Here is a 19,585-nt window from a genome sequence, read left to right as displayed (position 1 = left end):
TTCACCTATAAAAGAGAGATTTTCTTTTCTTTTTGCATTATTTTTTTTCAATGTCACAATGAAAGCTTCTGTGATACATTGACAGATTAATGACAATCCTGTTGATTTATTTGAAGTCTGTTGAATTACTTTTAATAGATACACCTCTACCCTGATATAACGCTGTCCTCGGGAGCCAAAAAATCTTACTGCATTATAGGTGAAACCACGTTATATCGAACTTGCTTTGATTCGCCGGAGTGTGCAGCCCTGCCCTGCCTGGAGCACTGCTTTGTCGCGTTATATCAGAATTTGTATTATATCGGGTCGCGTTATATCTGGGTAGAGGTGTATATTGGAAGGAATTACTTATAGACCCCCCACTACACAGCCTACTAAGGACAATACTGCTAATGCCACTGGTTGCATTAAAGCCAGAACAATACTAAGCCAAGAATTAACAATACTAAGCCAGAACAACAATGTAGTTGTAGCCATGTCAGTAACAGAATATTAGAGAGACAGAAGTTGGTCCAATAAAAGATATGACCTCACCCACCTTGTTCCCGCCCCAAGAATTAATGTCAAAGCAAGCCAAAGCAAAGTGGGATTCTCTTTAGTCTTCACTCCTACTATTAAAATAACAAAGGGAGGGAATTTTTAACATCCTGGTACTGTCTACTTCCTTATTAGTAGCTAGTATAGCCAGATCTTTTCCTCACGTGATATTAGTAACTCCCATTACTAATATCCAGTGATGGGAGAACGGAGTCCCTCTGGATTCTAGTAATGAAGTTTTTGACAGTGTCCCAGTTCTACTCTCAGGGGGAATCAGTGCAAAGGATCAAATGTATAAGAAGGAAGAGAAGAGATCAAGCCAAGACAAGAAAAGAACTTTGTATTTTGTCCTTCATATTGAATTCCTAACTTTCAAAGTAGTTTGTTCAGCATAAGCAAGTACAGGTCAGAGTTCCTCCCAGTCAATGCCAATTTAAATCAAACATTTATCTCTAACTGGCCAAGAATTCAAATGCAGACAACTAGAATGCAAAATAACTAAAGCTGACAAGCAGAACTGGCTTCATCTGCTTTATTCACACACACAAGCTATGTTAAAGTAATGCCAGGAGTCTGACATAAATGCCTTGAAATCCAGACTGAGGGATCAAACTCCATCTTTACTTCACCATTTGCACCTAGATACCATAAGGTGGGGTCCAGCAGTGAGTGATTCTACATACTATGATCCTAATCCTGCTAATTCTTACTCTTCTGAATAGCACTCCTCCCTCTTATAAGTAATTCTATGGAAGCCATTAGGACAACTCAGGAAGTAAAGGTTTGGACATTAGGGCTCCAAACTTGCGGCCTTATGAAAGGACAAAAGTGCACACGCTGAACTGCATTGCTTTTGCTAATTGAAACCAGATCTTTGATAGTATTTTACCTCTTTTTAGGATTTGTGAATAGGTTCCCTTAATGTAAGTCAGAAAAGGAGGATCGTTCTATTAAATTACCCATAAATTGCCACACGAGAGGTCAATGGCTTGTTTCAAGCAACTGTAATAACCTCTGTAGAAGATGTGCTTAGATCATTTTAGTCACTTTAGTACTGTATGAGTACAAAAGCTTAATAAAAATGTGTAAAATATTAGTAGTAAAAATCTTATTCCAAACTCTCAGAAGCAGATTCAGTGCATGCAGACTAGCCACTTTTAAAAGTTAATTTTTCACTTTGCCTAATATGGTTGTTTTAAGCTTTGTGCTTACCACTGAAGAAGTCCTAAGAAACCAATAAATTACTTTTTCACACATTCATATAATTACTAAATAGCCACACTAAAGTGTATAAAGAGTAAAAATTGTCAGGAATTTTCAAATGAAGAAGAGGAGAAAAGCAACAGCATTCAGAAGCACAGAGCAGCACAGCAGCATCATAACCTTGGTTCAGGCCCAAAGACATCTGTAATTCTGCCAACACAGAAGACACTAGAATTATCCAAGGATCCAAATGCAAGCATTAGAAGGAAATCTTTCAAAGCTTGGTGTCTCATCCAAAGAGGCAAAAAAGGGGAGATATACCAGCACTTGTTTAGGGAGATTAAATTGGAAATCTTTCAAAGCTTGGTGTCTCTCCAAAGAGGCAAAAAGGGGGAGATATACCAGGACTTGTTTAGGGAGATTAAATTAGAAACATTTTCTCTATTAAAATAAAACAAATCAGAGATTTAAAATACTTAACCTCTGCTTTTCCAGATACAAAAATATTGTTCTGCGTGGATGGTGGGTTAGATAAGATTTCATTTTTGATTAGACTGAAGATTTTGTTTTGTTTTTGCATCATTTAATTTTTATATGTTCCACTTTCCTTGTGGTAACTACCCAATTAATTCACATTGAATTATTTGAAAGCGCTGCCTTAAGTCAACAGAAGGCAGGAAAGTTAAACAGAAAATTTAAAGGCTTCTAATTCATGCACATACATGCACATTTGTGTGTGCAAGATGAGCAGTTGTTCACCTAACAGCAGATAGAATCTCTGTGTATGCATGCAAATATTGTAGATAATTGTGGACATTTTTCATGTTGCAGACATTTTCACACACTAATCCTGCAAGTGCATGCTATTCAAGGAAGGGACCATTTCTTTACTTCTTTTTAATGGAACAAAGTCATGAAGCCTAAAATCTTGGAGCCAGTAGTCTAAGACTTACTTTGGTTCAATATTTTATCCTCATCCTGAAATGCATCTCATGTCTCCCAAAGCAAGAACTGTAACACTGTTTAAATTCCAATTTCTCTGTTCATGCCAAGGGATTTGCATCCCCCAAACCCAGGGAAATGGGATTATTTGTGATTGCAAATTCCCATTTACACAGTTCTCCATCCTCCTTCTTTGCTTACCTGCCTGCCTGCAGAAAGGATTCTTAAAATTCTAGTCCTACATCACATACGTCCCTTTAAGATGGTCTAGACTCTACCTTACATTTTCAAAAAATGGCTTATTTTAGGGTTGCCTCAATTATCAGCCCAACTTGAGACACCTAGGAGTTAATTTTCATTTGTGCTGAATACCTCCATTTCCTATTGACTTCACTAGACGTTATGGGCACACAGGAAAGTTAGGCTGTAGGTATCCCAACATGGGATCTTAAAATTAATTAATTTTGACTTTTGAGAATTTCAACATAAATTTTGTGAGTCTACTATAATTTTGTGAGAGAATATCACTTTCTGGTTTACTTTACTGTTCTTTAGCTGCTAGGAAAAGAAAAATGCTATAAACAGATCAGTGTATCCACGGCAATGTGCAGTTCACCTTCTAACATTTCAACACAACTGGTAACTACTCTCTTCTTTCACATCGTTCCATATTTTCAAAAATTTAAAATAACAATAGTGACCTCTAAGTTGGCATCTCCTGTCAGTTAGTGACCAGCTGAGTTAAAGGCCCCTCAGCTTCACCATGGACCTTCAAATCTTCCAGCTAGTCATTAACAGCAGGGAAATACCCTCCCAATTAGTAATTATTGCTCAAAGGCTGATGGTCATCACCACCATAAATTCTGAAAAACAGTTACCCAGCATTCTGCTTTGGAAAACTACAAAAAGGAATTTAAATCTCTTTGAATGCTAACTACATGCAATATTTTAGTATTCTAAAATTTCTAGGGCTATCATCCATTTTAACTCATGAGTTTGTGTAAACTATATTTATATCCATCATATTATTTCTATTTATCTTTCATAGATATAAATATGTAGACACTGCAGTTCAAATAAAATAAGGTGCCGCATCTTTAATTCAGTGGAGCTGCTCTCAATTTATACTGATATAATAGGTCACAATTTAGGTATAGTCTGTAATGGATTCATGGCTATAGGCATTTGTAGGAAAAGGTGGAGACTGTGTCTGCATCATGTACTGAGTGCATATACCCAACTTTTGTCAAAATATTTCATAACTTCACGGTCACAGTAGATCCAAGATTATTTCTGTATTCCCAGGTAGTGACCCAAAGTGTTTTCTGCAGGCAGTGAGGACACTACAGCCATTTTTCTCTATTGTGGACCTCTCAATAATCATGCAGATCTTTCTTAATTCCAAGCTTCAATACAGCAATTGACTCTACATTGGGCTCATCTTGAAGTATGTGCAGAAGTTCTAGATCATCCTTTGTGATTCTTGTGGGAATGAAAACATAGAATTTGTACTCAAGTCTCTGAACATACATCCTGTTCTCTTTGGGGTACATAGCAAGATACTATTGAATGATCTTTAAACACCTGCATGTGATGTGGTTTATAGAGAGCACACACTTATCAACTTATATATCATTAAATCAATCAAGATCAGCAGAGAAGCCGTTTCATCCCAAAATGAAGTATGAAGACTTCTGTTGGGATTTTCAAAACTGCTCAGTGTTGGCCTAATTCTGTTCCTGTTGAAACCAAATGGAATTAAATGGGAGCAGAATTAGGCTACTGCTGAGACTTCAGAACTCTCACTCTTTGTGTTCAGTAGGATGGCTTTCTGAATTGAGGGTCTCCATCATTAGAATGTACCCTGCTTGGGAGCCTAATAGAGCCAGAATCAAGCAACATTCGGTGCAAGGTGCAAGAGGTATTTTATTTTTTAGGATGTAATTGTTTATTTTCTTCTTGTTTTGTGTTTGAATATTCTTTAAAGTTAGTGGCTACCCCAGTGACACAAGCTTATAGCAATCAGCAAAATAACTAGCCTAGCTGAATCACATATACAGAACACCACAAATAAAACCCAGTGACCTCATAACCTTTGAGTCCATAAACACAGGTCTCTATTAGTTGGGCGAAAGGAGAATTTCACATTCGCTGTAGTAATAGTAGACTTTTATCCTTTGGAAGGCAGCCTCTCGAGGATAATATAGGCACATATAGTTGCTTGATACTGCATCTCCAGAGGGTGGGAGTAGAGCAGTTAGCATTCAATGACTATTATATTGTATTTACAAGTGTAATCCTTAGAAGTGAAAATGTATCATCTGGATTCAGGGAATTCCAAATGGAATTTAAAAAGAGAGGGACTTCAAAACACTAGCAGGGCTCAAACCAAGTGAAAATTCTACTGTGAGACTAAACTCTAAACCTAAGATGGACTCCAAATACAACATTACCAAGAAAATATGGACAGATGGATGAGAAAGGAATAAAATAAAAAGGGGGGAATGTACACCTCAAACATTAGAAGGAGCCCAGAAGAGCTTTTATTTGGGTCTAGCAAATAGGAACCAATATGTAAGGAATTTGGGGTCACAAACTAATGGACACCACAGTCACCAATTTGAATCACAAATTTGTGGCATTAGAGAGTGAACCCTAGGACCGTTAGCTCCCACAGGCAGGCCTGTACCCCTTGAGGTCAGGGAAGGATTTGTAGTAGAAGTCTCTGTATACTATAGCCCCACGAGAAGCAAAATAGCGAACATATTTGAACAGATTTGGCATGCCGACCAGTAGAAGGCACCACTGCGATGCCAGCTATTATAAATTTACACTGGTGAGTCAGTAGTACAAAAACCTTTCTGTTACAGTTTATAATTAGAATAGAGCAACAGCTCCATTCTTCTTTTATTCACTTTTGACGAATAATAAGTAATAAGAATCATATTCCAAAAGTCGCCTTATTATAGACACTCATTGATATGTTCTAGTTCAATATAGCTAATGCCAAAGATAATTTGCATCACCATTCAGCATGGCTGTTCTAATTGCATTATATAACACTTTCATTTTTTTTTATGTGCACACATGTAGTTAGAAAATGTTTTGAAATAATTTTGTAAAGTTATGTTTAACGGGAATTTGAGTTTAAAGCACTTCTCTCTGGAGCTTACCAAGACGTAGTCTTGCCTGTACAACTTTCAGGCATATGTTTAACTTATGGATTTTGTGAGTACTTGTGTTTTTAGAGTGGGAAGGAGAAACTACCAGTGTTATGGGGGGAGTTTATCCAGTTTGACCCCAGATTAAACTATTTTTTATCAAGTCTGACCCCAGGTTAAATTATTTTTTGTAGATAACAGAATAAATTAAATTTCTGTGGATCAGGGCTTTACATGTATATTTTTATAAACTTTCAAGTGGAAACAGGGAAAGATTTTGATTTTTAAAAAAGCAGATGTGTACAGTACTCTTACTTTAACTTAAATAAATATTATAGAAAAATAACTTCCTAATGTTGTTCAAGGTCAGTTTTATTCTTCTGCAATGTTTTTACAGCTGCTACTGATGTTAAAGAAATATTTCTCTCTGCTTCACAAGCCACAAATACCACATCATTTGATCAGTGATGAACATCTGTTCCAATTTCAGCTGAAGAATAACATTGCCTTGATACTCTTTACTCTATACAACAGCATATATCCTTTTATTATAGATTTCCATTCATAACTACACATCCCTTTCTTTGGAATCCAGGAGGGACTGTGGTTATGGAGAAACACCACCTTTTATGGGACAAACAAGATGAGAATTTAAGTCAGGGTCTAGTAGGTTCAAGAATTTGCTAGTACTGCATATTTCTTATGTTTTATATAAGTTTAGTCCTTAAATTTTTAAGCTTGCATTCTGCTTTCCACGCCATTTATGTGTAGAATGTTTAGATAAATCATGATTTATAATTCCATAATGCTGCAATACATGCTTTGCTTACAAATATAACTGATTTCCTGAATTTTTCCTATCCCCCTTCATTTAAAACATACCTAATATTAAGAGTCTCTGCTCTGGAGTTAATTTTAAATCTGTAAACCAGCTAGGTTTTTCTCATAATTGATTTTACTACTTGATGCAACTAGCTCTGATACTGACTAAAACCAGATATTTTACAGTTGGTATCATCTTTTCCAAGTAAAGTAAGTGCAACCTGAACTCAGTGCTTGAACATAGAACATAAGAACAGCCATACTGGATCAGACTAATGGTCCATCCTGTCTTCTGATAGTGGCCAATGTCAGGTGCTTCAGAGAGAATGAACAGATCAGGTAATCATCAAGTGATCTATTCTCTGTCGCCTATTCCCAGGTTCTGGCAAACAGAGGCTAAGGACACTTCAGAGAATGGTTTTGCATCCCTGCCCATCCTGGCTAATAGCCATTGATGGACCTATCCTCCATGAATTTATCTAGTTCTTTTTTGAACCCTGTTATAGTCTTGGCCTTCACAATATCCTCTGGCAAAGAATTCCACAGATTGACTGTGCATTGTATGAATGTCTGGTTTCCAAAGGACACTGTTTCTAGTAGATAGGAAATTATTTCTTGTTCTTTCTTTGCATACTGCATGCTAGTGTTGGTGCTATTAAATGTTTACAACTTTGCTTTTCTGAGCTGAAAAGCAAGTTAAAAATTTGGCCACCAAAACTAAAGTTGGAGGAATTTTTAGGCAGTACCATTCTCAAAATGTTTGTTTGTATCTAAGAACCTGAAACAGCTGTGGCTTCATCCTGCAGATTTTATTCACACGAACAGTCCTTATTCACAAGAATAACTTCAATTACTTCACTCCTTACTTGCAAAAATAGTTCCATAGACCTTTTGAGTCAGTGGCACTACCTGTGAGAGGAAAGAGGAGGTGGCAGGATTAGGCCCCATATTTGTGGGCATAAAGAATGAGGAGTTGTGAGAGCAGTAGCCACTCTGAACATAGGGATTGAGAGCTAATCAAAGTGGAGAGATTTGTATAATAACCATGAACCACATATGGACCTCCCTAGATCTACATGTGCAGGAAACCTACCATCTTGCACTTGGAACACGCATTTAGGCACTTGCCCACCCCCATCCACTCCCATCCAAGAGTAAGTGCAAAGAGAAGGAGTTTAGACCAGATGGTCCATGAAGAGAAGTGCGTATCCAGTTGTAAGGCTGGATGTGGATACTTATTGCTATCCACACAAAACTTATCTTGAAAAGAAATACAGCCCCAGTCTATATTATCTTTGTTGCAGAGGCCCGCGCCCCTCAATTCCCTCTTCACCCGATTTAACTGATCCCAAGGAGGTAAGGGGAATCCTGGCAGACTGACTCAATTCGAGCCCTACACTCCTCCCCGCCCCTCCTACAAATTAGGGTAAATTTACCACATTTGGGACAAGGCCTCCAGGCTTTACCATGCGAAAACAAATCCTACATAGCTCCAACAAGATGTTATAGGGGAATCTCCATGAGGAGATCCTCAAAAAGGGAGATTTCCCTTCTGTGGCTTTCAGCACAATAATTTTGCAAATTTCTTTGCTCTGATTCTCTCAGAATAACTTTCAGCTAATCAGACTACAAAGATTTGCGTACTTTACAGTTGCTGAGGCAATTGTTGTGCAAATTGGATCACCTCACATTTGCAGTTGTGGGGAGGAACTGGATAAATGAGTGTAAAATGTGGGCGTGTCAGTAAAGGCACAGCATCTCAGCACTCCGTTTGGCTGAGCCAATTCACCACAATATAATTTATGTTCTTAGCATTTTGAGAGATATAGGCTTTGGGGGTATTGTTGCCTAAGAAAATAATATTTACTACTATGACTGTTTAATTGCAATACATAAGACATTTGCACCATTGATGGGGTTTCCAATGAATACGATTTTATGGGATTAAAAAGAATTGTAGAAAAGGTGTTTAATAATGCCCCCTTTTCTGATAGGAGCTTTATTCAGGGAGTAGCTTCGGCAGTAGTTTCCAAAACACTAAACACTGGGTGAGAGCATGATGGTTGTTTTGGCCCAATGCTATACTTGGATTTTGTAAAAGTTACTTGGAAATAAGTAGGGCACTTGCATAATTGACTTTTTTAGTTTGAAAATATTATTCACGTGTATAAAAGCACACTTAAAAGAAAGAATAACAAGGGATCTATGAAGTCATTATAGATGTTTTGTATATATGCACATAGGAAAATACATCCTTTGTGTATATGATTTTAGTATTACATTGTACAGCGAGAATAAGATTCACTAATATTGTGCATCATGATGGTTCTGGAATTACTTCATAGTTAAGGTTGGGTTGAGATCTTCACCAAGAGCATAATTTAAATCCCTCAGGCAGACAATGAATTTAGTCTCCAGAGCTGAATAAATTTAATTACATAATAATAATACCACCAACTTGCATATAGCATTTTTCATCAGTATAGACAGCTCTAGGTGCATGGAAGAATTCTTCCATCGACCTAGCTACCGCCTCTTGGGAGGGTGGATTACCTATGCCAAAAAGAGACCCGTCCCATCAGCATAGGTAGTGTCTGCACTGAAGTGCTACAGCTGTGCTGCTATAGTGTTTCAAGCCCTAAGCTAGAACAGCCTTGGGATATTCTAATTTATGCCTTTCTGGCTCTGGCCCCTCTGGAGATTTGGGGGGTGGGACGGGGCATCAGGGGACTGTAAGGTCTGGAGTATGAACCACTGCAGTGACTCGATGTGACTCAGGGATTCCCCCACAGAGGGGAACCCTCCACTAGCTGGCCAAACTGGCATTACAGCTGCTCCACACTGCCAAAACAGTAGTGGGGCTGGAAGACCTGGCCCATCAATTTTTAATTCCACTTGCTATTAGTGTAGCTATTACAGCTCATGTGGAAACCGTGGCCCTGAACCTGCAAACACTTATGTATATGCTTAACTTTGTCCACATCAGTAATCCTATTGAAGAGAATGGGACTACTCACCTGGCTTAAATGTTTGCAGGATCAGCGCTTTAGTAAGTTCATCCACACTGTTCTCAGGAAGACTACATGAGCTGTAGTATCTAGAAACTATGAGGTAAATTAAGAGTAGAGTGGAGGTGCACAGTATATTAACAACGTATAAAACCTACTTTAAATTAATTTCCCCATTTTTTCCTCCAAACATGAAGTGTTGGCCAATATTTCAGACAAGGGTCTTGTAGGTAAGACATGGGAGGTAATTATTCTGCTCTACTCAGCACTAGTGAGGCCGCAACTGGAGTTCTGTGTGCAGCCTTGAGTTCCACACTTTAAGAAAAATGTGGACAAATTGGAGAATCCAGAGGAGAGCAACAAAAATGATAAAGGTTTAGAAAATGTGAGCTATGAGGAATGGTTGAAAGAATTGGGCATGTTTAGTCTGGTGAAGAGAAAACTGATGGGGGGACATAACATATGTAAAAGGTTGTTACAAAGAAGTTGGTGATCAGTTGTCCTCTATGTCCATTGAGGGTAGCACAAGAAGTAATTGGCTAATGTGCAGCAAAGGAGATGTAGGTTAGATATTAGGAAAATCTTTCTAACTATAATGATAACTAAGCACTGGAACAGGTTATTGAGGGAGGAGGTTGTGGAATCCTGCAGGTTTTTAAGAACGGGTTAGACAGATATCTGTCAGGAATGGTCAAGGTTTACTTGGTTCTGCCTCAGCTCAGGGGGCTAGACTTGATGACCTCATGAGATCCCTTCCAGTTCTACATTTCTGCAATTTTGTAAGTTACATCCAGTCAAAATAGGTCTGTTTTTTTCTCAAGAGCTGTTTTCCACATTGAAAGTGTACAAATGAATGTATTTAAATACAAAACTGAACATTTTTGTAGTCACTTCACAAAAAGCAGAGTTTATGGGGATGATAAAATCAAAAGAAACAGAATGGTGAAAATGTTCACATCAACTTAGTGAAAGCTACCTGGCCATGTCTATTCAACACATCTCTAGGCAGAGATGACTTTCAAAACTTAGTTTTTGTGGGTTTAAGTCAAATGTTTACCATTATATTTATATGTGATAAAATTTAATATAGTCTGACACTTTTTTGCATTGCCAGATCTCAATGGACTTATAAGGATTTTAACAGGCTCGAAGTGCTGCTGAGCTTCAGCCATGAGGCTTCCTTTATAGTTTGAGACATGCCACTCTTCATTAAATCAATGAAACTAGTGTCTGAGATTACAAATCTGTGCCCAATATCTGTCATCTCTGTTATAGTGTGGTGCCAGTTGCTCAAATACAAAATATTGTTTCCATTATAGAAAGAAAAGTGTTTAACCCAGAAAGAATCCAGCTAACTTCAAAGATGGAGAACCCTACACTCAATAGGTAGCAGTGCAGGGTACTTATCTATTTACCTTGCTGTTTACCAAAACACTAACTCTACTTATGCTGCCTGCCTCACTGAGTTAAATTCATCACAAGAATGGCATAAAGAACAGTTTAAAGAATGTTGGTATTTATAAAAAGTTATTTTAACTCTTGACACACAATTAGCATTTCAAAAATACACTTTTTGTATACAGGTCGTTGAGTATGGTTGTTTTTTTATATGAAAATCAATTAAAAATGGGTACCAGGGATGAAATTCTGGCCCCCCTCAACAGCAAAACTCCTACTTATTTCAATGGGTCCAGGATTTCACCCCAAGAATTTATCAGAGAAATTTTCTTAGTATAAGCTTGAAACCGGTGCTTCTCATACCCCATTCATTTGAAGAAATCAGTACAGCACAATGGGAGTATTTTGCACATTACTGTTTAGCTAAAGTGAAGCTATTCTGAATCTTTCCAGGCATTTCTGAATCCATGAAGCTAACCTTCAATATAGACTGTTTTTGAGATTTCTTTAATAGAGTAATAATAACTTTAGCACTATTAGATGTTTAGCATTACTGATTAATTATTCCTCACAACACCCTATGAGGTAAAAGCTCTCCTGAGAGGTGCTGCTCACCTTCAAAGAGATGAAGGCACCCTGCCTTCCCGCTGAAGTGAACTGTGGGGTAAAACCACTCACCTGCTCACAGTTAGTGCCCAGTACTTTATGCCTTGAGAGGCTGATAGGCTAAGCAATTAGTCAAAGGCCACACACAAAGTCAGTGGCAGAGCTGGCATTATAACTCATGAGTTCCTGGCTGATAGCCTTGTGCTGAATCCATTAACCCATCGCACTGCCCTTCCTGGTACATACAACACTGGTGCATTTAAAATTATCTCTCTCTCTCTTTGCCATCCTCTCACGGAAGTGACAGGATCAGAGGGTGCCTCTCGCTCTATATTTGTTAGAAAGTCCATGATTTTCACTAGGTTACTCAGGGTATTTGGTAGCTATGGGTGTTTAGAAAAAGACAACCTAAAGCCACAATAACACCCCGTCAGGAAAAGACAAAGTGTTGCCCCACTAATCACATGGACAAAAGTCACAGTGAAAAGTGCTTGGCCCAGACTTCATTAATTTCTCTATTTGTTTCTTTTTGGGGATCCAACATGAATGTTCAGGTTTCTGAGTGGCCTCATACATTCAGCTAGTAGCTGGAGTAAGATCTATTGATTTAACCCTCCCCCCAAATCACAAATGACCTCAGAGGAAAAGGAACTGAAGTTGAAATATAGTTTAATCACTTCAATACATGTCCTAGATTGTGCTGTATAAAACAGGACAGCTTAAGGCATTGCCTCAGTTTTCAGACTCATTGTAAAATTTATAGGTATTGTTTTGTTTGTTTACTTTGTGTAACTGAGATATACCATTTTGCATGAGGGAAAATGCTTCTCAATTCTGCAAGAGTTTTAAAGTCTTAACAACCGTCACATCAAAGGGATCAATCCAGTTCCCATTGAAGTTAAGAGTTAAACTCCCATTAACTTCAATGGGTGAAGGAGCCAAGGCCCAAGTTCTTTTATTAAAATATTTGGAGTTCTGTAAATGTTAAAGTCAAACAAAAATCTAGCTTTAATGTATCATCTTATTGACTATAAAAGTGGTGCTAGGGAAAGCAGAGGTTTAGGGTATGCTGGTTTTTGGCAAAAAGTATAACTGTGCGAGGGAGTGAGAGCGGAATAGGTTTTCTGATCCTCCAGGACTCTCCTGCAGTCTCCAAGAATTAAAAATTAATCTTTAATTAAAGATTGTCATGTAATGAAACCTCCAGGAATATAGCCAACCACAATTACATCCCTAGAGTGGAGGTGAAATATACTGTGGCCCTGATTCTACAATCCACCCAAGAGTGGAGAGGCATGGCTACGAGAAGCCACTTGTTGCTCCCTAATTCAGACCTGCCTGGCCTGGTGGGAAAATTAATGCTGCAGGAGGACAGCCCTAATTTATGCTAGGGAGGATCTGGTGTAGCAGAGGACTGTTCCCTCTCCCCTCCTTGTCCCCACGCCCCTAGAAAACCCCCAATACACTTCCTCCTTCCCCTTTTGCTCTGGGGTTGCAGGGAAGACTGCTGGGGCAGAAGAGCTACCTCAGCCAGATTTCTGTCAGTAGAGAGTTCCCCCATATGAGGGATTTCTCTCCACTGGTCTTTTCCGGTCACTTTAAGACCACTTTGCATTGCCTATACGGTGCAATGTAACCATAGCAGACTAAAGAATACAGCTCTATATGTTTATAGCAAATATGATATATATATGTGAATATTTATTGTATATAGCTCTATGCCTTCCTACAGCATGAATAAATACCACGTAATGTAATTAATATTAAACACAGGGCCCCATCATATAGCCCTTCCTCATGTGAATGGTCCAATTGACTTAAGCAGAACTGTTTGTGTGAGTTAGGGCTTGAGGATGAAGTCCAAATATATTTGTAAATTTTATTTTTGTAATTTTATTTTCTGCCTCCATTACTTATAGATGAAGAGTGAGTTAGAGAGTAGCAGAAATCTACCTTTTATAAAATGTATTTGGAGAAACCCTCCAACTCTTGAACCTTGTAATTTGCCTTATCCTAAAGGAATACTGTATGTAATGAGTATCTCAGGTTTCTTCTCTACTGTCAAATCCAGCAAAACCTCAAGTTATGAATACATCAGACAAATAGTTTTGTGTAATAATTTTAAGCTACAATAAAAGTAACTGATATTTCTGTCTACACCTCATATTACCCCCATCTGTAATCTTTGGTGTAGGTACCTTTATAAAAAGATTGCTTAACACAATCAGATTAGATAACAATTTAACTGATGGCCACAAATAGAGCTTAGAGTTTGTCATGGCTATAAAGATTTTCTGTCAGTGTATAAAAGCAATTAATCAGTATGCAGAAGGTATTGCCTATCCCATAGATATGCTAATTTTGTGACACTTTGGAAACTCATGTTCTACATTTACTGTTCACACTGGATTGAAGTTAACCATCCACAGCTTGAGCAAAATGCAAGACTGCAAAATGTCACATTTTCTTATCCTGTGTTGTCTAATTTTGAGATCTTTAGGGTTTTTTTCTATATGTTGATTACTATGTGAAACTCAGTAATCTTATGAGTGTACAGTGAAGTTTAGCACAGAATTCTGTGACCAATTTTTCTATTGAAAACTTTAAAAAGCCATCAGATGCCTGCTAAATTATTTGTTCCAAAATTACCAAAAATACATTTAAGACCAATTATATTGTAGTACATCATAGATCAACTAAGTTCAACACATCCCTTTAAAAAAAAAAAACAGAGCACTGTGGCAGCCAGTTGTATCTACAGCATTTATATAAATAATGCACATATATATTATTCATATGATATATATTATATAATTTTATACTACATATTAAATTGAACAGTAGTAATCTTTCAGTGAACATATTCCTCCCTACTTGCTTTAATTTGAGAACTAATATAGAAGCTGGTTCTTGTAAAGAAAATGCACTAAATAATTTACTTCAGTAGTTTCAACGATTTGTAGTCCAGAACATTTATTGAAAAAGCAAGGAAAAAGGAACAGCAACTACCAAATACAAGACCAAATGTATTTTCTTCTATACCTGTCTCTTTAAATGAGATCTTCCAATCATTTTGTTTTGAAACCCTTTTAGAGAATAAACTACTTTGTTAAATGTATTCCCCTAGAGAGTTGTACAGAAAAATAGCACAGCAGTTAATTTAGCTACAATTGCTTTTTTACCGGCAATGTTAAAATTGTATAGCTGTTATGACTCACCTAAAGCAGAATCACAGATTAGCTGCTGTGGATGTGCAGGGGCACAGCTGCATGCCTCTACCAGCTCCTGAATTCTGAGGGTGAAAAGAAGCACTGAAGACAACAAGGTACTGTGCACAGGATTCATGCTGCCTTCAACACGGCTAACTGGCCAACTAAAAGAAAATAGTCTCTTACTGTTGATCTTATATCTAAACTTTCTAATCTCTGTGCAGTTCAATTTCAACAGACTTAAATGGTTTAGAAAAGCCCTCTAATGCTCAGTCTGACTATTCGCTTATGTTAACAGACTTCTAATTTCCCTGACATAGGACCCTCTTATTTATGGCCCTGATACTTACAAGAAACCCCGCCTTCCTTTAAGGAAAAAGCACATCATTGGTGAAAATGATGTGACAGGTTTATTGTTCCAAAAGCAAGTTTACTTTACTGGATTGCATCATAAGGTTGTTATTATGAGTCAGTGTGACTATTAATAATCAAAAGCTTTTTAAAAACATCAGTTTCTGCACTGATTTTATGATCTTTTACAGATTAGAGATTAATCTTGTGAATTTCGTGCCAGTTTTAATTTAAAAAATAAATGGTTCCTTCACCTTCCCTATCATGACCAAAGTAAACAATGTATCTAAAAGCAATGCTAACATCCTTTTTTAAAGCCAGATTTCATTTGCATTCCCTGATCTTTCCCCTGTCCCTCTCTACATTTTCTTGAAATGACTTGACTGTTTGCAGGCTGCACAGAACTTCATTCATGAAGAGGAAATGTTTCAATGCCTTGTTTGTGAACCCTGAACAATTGGTAACTACAAGTAATACTGGATAAAAATCCAGGCTGCAATAAAAGCCATTTTGCTACTTCATCATATATTTAATTTGAAATAATGATTTACAAAAATTCCAGTGATATATGTTCAAAGTGAAGCTTTTATTTATTAGTATTTTGCAGTCCCCATGTTATGGGATCTATTCAAATGAAATGCCATTTCCACATGCGCTGGCTAGGAAGTCTGTGAGCTTCTGTGACTCAACATGCACAGAGCATAGCTAGTCCTGATTCAAGAATCCAAAAGCTAATATTCTTCCCCATCTGCAGATCTCTTCCTCCTATAACCACCTTCACATAGCTTGTACACATGAATCTGCCCAAATATGAAAGGTGTCTCATAGATAGCAAGATAAGGTCTGAGCAGGGAGGACTGTGGTGTATGCCCATTTGAGAAAGGCTTACATATAGGCTGACATTAGGTATGTCTACCCTGTAATGTAAGCCCAGGGTTAGTAGAACTCGAGTTAGCAGACACATTTGTAAGTCCAGATTGTTGAACACTGGGGTTCCAGCCTAGGACTCTAGCATCTATATTGCATTAGATGTTGTACTAACACAGAACAAAAATACTGTCCCTGCCCCGAAGAGCTTACAATCTAGGGGCTTGTCCGTATGACAAGTTACTGCGGGGCAAGCCAGAATGCGCACTCTGGGACTTTCACTGTGCTATAGCAATGTCCACATGGAACATTACGCCACGGCTAGCTGGTGCACTGTAGACTCGCACCTTAGCTTGTTCCATAGACAAGCCTTTAGTATAAGACAAGAGACAACACATGGATACGGATACAAAGATGGGGGAGTACAAGGAAACAGTATTGGTCAGTATGATGGGCAGTGGCATCAGCAAACCACGAGCCCAATCATTGTCATTTTTTTGGAAGGCATCAGAGAAAAGGAACGTTTTGAAGGATGACAATGCATTAGTTTTGCAGATGTTACTCTGAACTCTCTTTCTGTTTGGCGGTTCTTTATTGCACCCAAGTTTGAGATCAAATTTTCATATCAAGCTGTCCCATGCATACACAAACTACAATCTTTATTCACAGCCCCATGTGTGCCAGTAGTCTTCTGGATACTATGCATGGGGAAATCAACTGCAGTTCCTCAAATCGCCATGCCCCCTACTCACTTCTATCATACCTTTCCTGCTTCACATTATGTTGCTTTGCTTCCCATGCACTTACAGCTCTGACGGCCACCTCTTTCTCAGGATTAGCTGGACTGTCTCAGTGTCCCTCCACCTCTTCTGCAATCTGAGACCAAAAAAAAATTTAGTAGTGCACATCCCAGGCAAGAATTTTTTTAAAAAGCCTTCGATTTAACTTCTGTCAGAAACAAAGGCTATGGATTAAGCTATGGCAAGGTATTTTAATGGCCTTTATGCTCAATAGTTTAGATCTATCGATTATGAAATCTAACTCAGGATAATAGGGACTGAAAGTGGCAATGTGATGGCTGTTTGGTGGCCTGGAAGAAATGATTGGATGATGATTGACCAGTTTCTACAGGACAAGTACCCTATATCACATAATTCCTGTCGCAAATAGCACTAATAGGCCATATTGGTGACCATCTTAGCAAAGCCCAAAGACTGAATGGGTCTGGGGGATGAAATAGCTTATTTAGAGATAGACTGTCCATATGATGGCTACTTAAGGCACATTGGTGTGATATTTTGGAGAAGCTGACCCTCCCACTTGCCCATGCTCTACCTGTCTTGTAAACTTTGGTGTCCAGTGCTGTCAGCACAATTACTTTTTACACACACTATATTAATTCAAAAATGAAAATAATTTATAAAAATGGTTAGTAATAAACTATTTACTATTTTCCAGTCATTGGTTATGGGTTGGGAGTTAGATGCACACATTAGATTATGGGCTGGTCTACAGTGGGAGCTTATATTGGCTACATCTTTCAGGGGTGTGAAAAATCCACATCCTCGAGTGAGACATCTATGCCAACCTAACCCCCAGTATAGACAGTGCTAGCTCAATAGGAGAATTCTTCTGTTAACCTAGATACTGCCCCCTCGGGGAGGTGGATTAACTAAAGCAACAGGAGAGCCCTTCTCATTGCTATAGTGAGTGTCTACACTGAAGCGCAACAGTGGGGCAGCTGCAGCAGTGTTTTAAGTGTAGACATACCAAGAGTAGAGCCAACTACAGAAATGTAAACATGACAAAAGTAAATTTTATGTTTTATCAAATCTTGAGCTATATTCTACAGAAGTATGGTAGTTGTGTAAGCACAGTAAAATAAATTTCTTTTTGTTATAATCTGCATTAATACTCCGTGAAGCCACTCCAGGCTCCAATCCAATTAGACTTTTAAGAAAGTCTTTCAAAGCCATCTGCACACAGGTGGAACATTTAAAGTGTGGTTATGGTTAGAAAAGTTTATTGACTATAAATGACGGATATTACTTAGCAAATGTGCTTCTTCTGCATTCTGAGTTATATCTATCTACTTTACTGACAAAAATAAGTGTCTATTTTTTACTCCTGGTAGGAGAGGGAATAGGGCTATGTGAAGGTGAGCTGGATTATTTTCTGTCTCACACATCACCAAGTTAACAACACCAATTAACAACTAAGTTCCAATTGCAGAATCTTTCTTAGTAGTAATAATGTGCAGCTTCAGTCCCAGATCCTAGGGTGAGTTTGCAGTGTGGGCAGTTAGAAGTGGACTACAGAGTTCACATCCAGATCTGAACTTCCCCAAAGTTGTAGGATGTTGGGATCCAGGGGTTTGGTTTATCTCCATTGCTGCTTTGAATTTATAAACTAAACAAATCTGATGGAGAGTCACTGAGATAAAAAAGCCTTTCAAAGCCAATAAATATTTTTATACCTTTACCTTTCAGAGTATGGACCTGATCCTGCAAATAGATATGCATACATTTTCAAGATTGGGTCTTATATCTGCATGTTTAGTTGATCATGTATGTGGATCCACTGATACTTGATCAACTGTCAGTAGAACCTTTATACCTTTGTTGTGATTCCTAAACTTTCTGAACAAGTTGTTTTAGTCACAAAATAAGCTGCAATCTTTATAATTTTTTCTGCTAATAATAGGATAACATCTGTGAGAGGCCTGTATGTGCCTGGCACACAGCTAGTCTGGCACATCCCCATTTTGAGAAATATTGTCATTGCGTGATCACTATTAGAATATTTGAAAGTCAACATAAGATGACACGGTAGTCCATTTTAATGCACTGTACATGGGGTAATTAAAGTTAGTGAAAGGTGTGGCTGCCCACTGGTTGGTTAAGCAGTGTTTCATACCGAGAGTCTACCATACTCATGCCCTGAGATCTTCACTGGCAGCCTGTGAGCATACAGTTGGAGTTCAAGGTTTTCTTTTTAACCAGCCCCACTGCTTTTGGTGTTGTGGTACACTAGTCCCTTCTAGAGACATCTGACAACATGCTGGATGTCCCAAGATCTTGGACGCAAGTACTATAGGCATGCCATATACTAGGCTCTGCCGGCTCTTGCTCTCTGTAGATCACCACAAACATTGATATTGCAAATAAATAACTGAGGATTATTTGACTAGGTCTGCCAGAAGTTGGTCTCAAGTTGCAGTGGGGGAGGTTTAGGTTGGATATTAGGAAAAACTTTTTCACTAGGAGGGTGGTGAAGCACTGGAATGGGTTACCTAGGGAGGTGGTAGAATCTCCTTCCTTAGAGGTTTTTAAGGTCAGGCTTGACAAAGCCCTGGCTGGGATGATTTAGTTGGGGATTGGTCCTGCTTTGAGCAGGGGGTTGGACTAGATGACCTCCTGAGGCAGGGCCGGCTCCAGGGTTTTGGCTGCCCCAAGCAGCCAAAAAAAAAAAAAAAAAAAGC

At 38.3% G+C, this 19,585-nt stretch overlaps 2 protein-coding genes across 2 annotated transcripts in view; one reads left to right on the top strand and one right to left on the bottom strand.

Moving 5' to 3' along the window:
• TIMP4 (TIMP metallopeptidase inhibitor 4) overlaps positions 1-15,342 on the bottom strand; it is a 45,180-nt gene extending 29,838 nt beyond the window's left edge. The window contains exon 1 of the mRNA XM_034775493.1: positions 14,896-15,342. Coding sequence (XP_034631384.1) covers positions 14,896-15,022 — 127 coding nt within the window. The 5' untranslated portion in view covers positions 15,023-15,342. The remainder of the gene's footprint in view (positions 1-14,895) is intronic.
• Positions 1-19,585, top strand: part of SYN2 (synapsin II) — a 424,624-nt gene that overhangs the window by 308,677 nt on the left and 96,362 nt on the right. The window lies entirely within an intron of this gene.

The sequence above is a fragment of the Trachemys scripta genome, chromosome 7, assembly GCF_013100865.1.
Source record: "Trachemys scripta elegans isolate TJP31775 chromosome 7, CAS_Tse_1.0, whole genome shotgun sequence".
NCBI classification, from domain to species: Eukaryota; Metazoa; Chordata; order Testudines; family Emydidae; genus Trachemys; species Trachemys scripta.
This window is presented reverse-complemented; position numbering and strand designations above follow the sequence as displayed.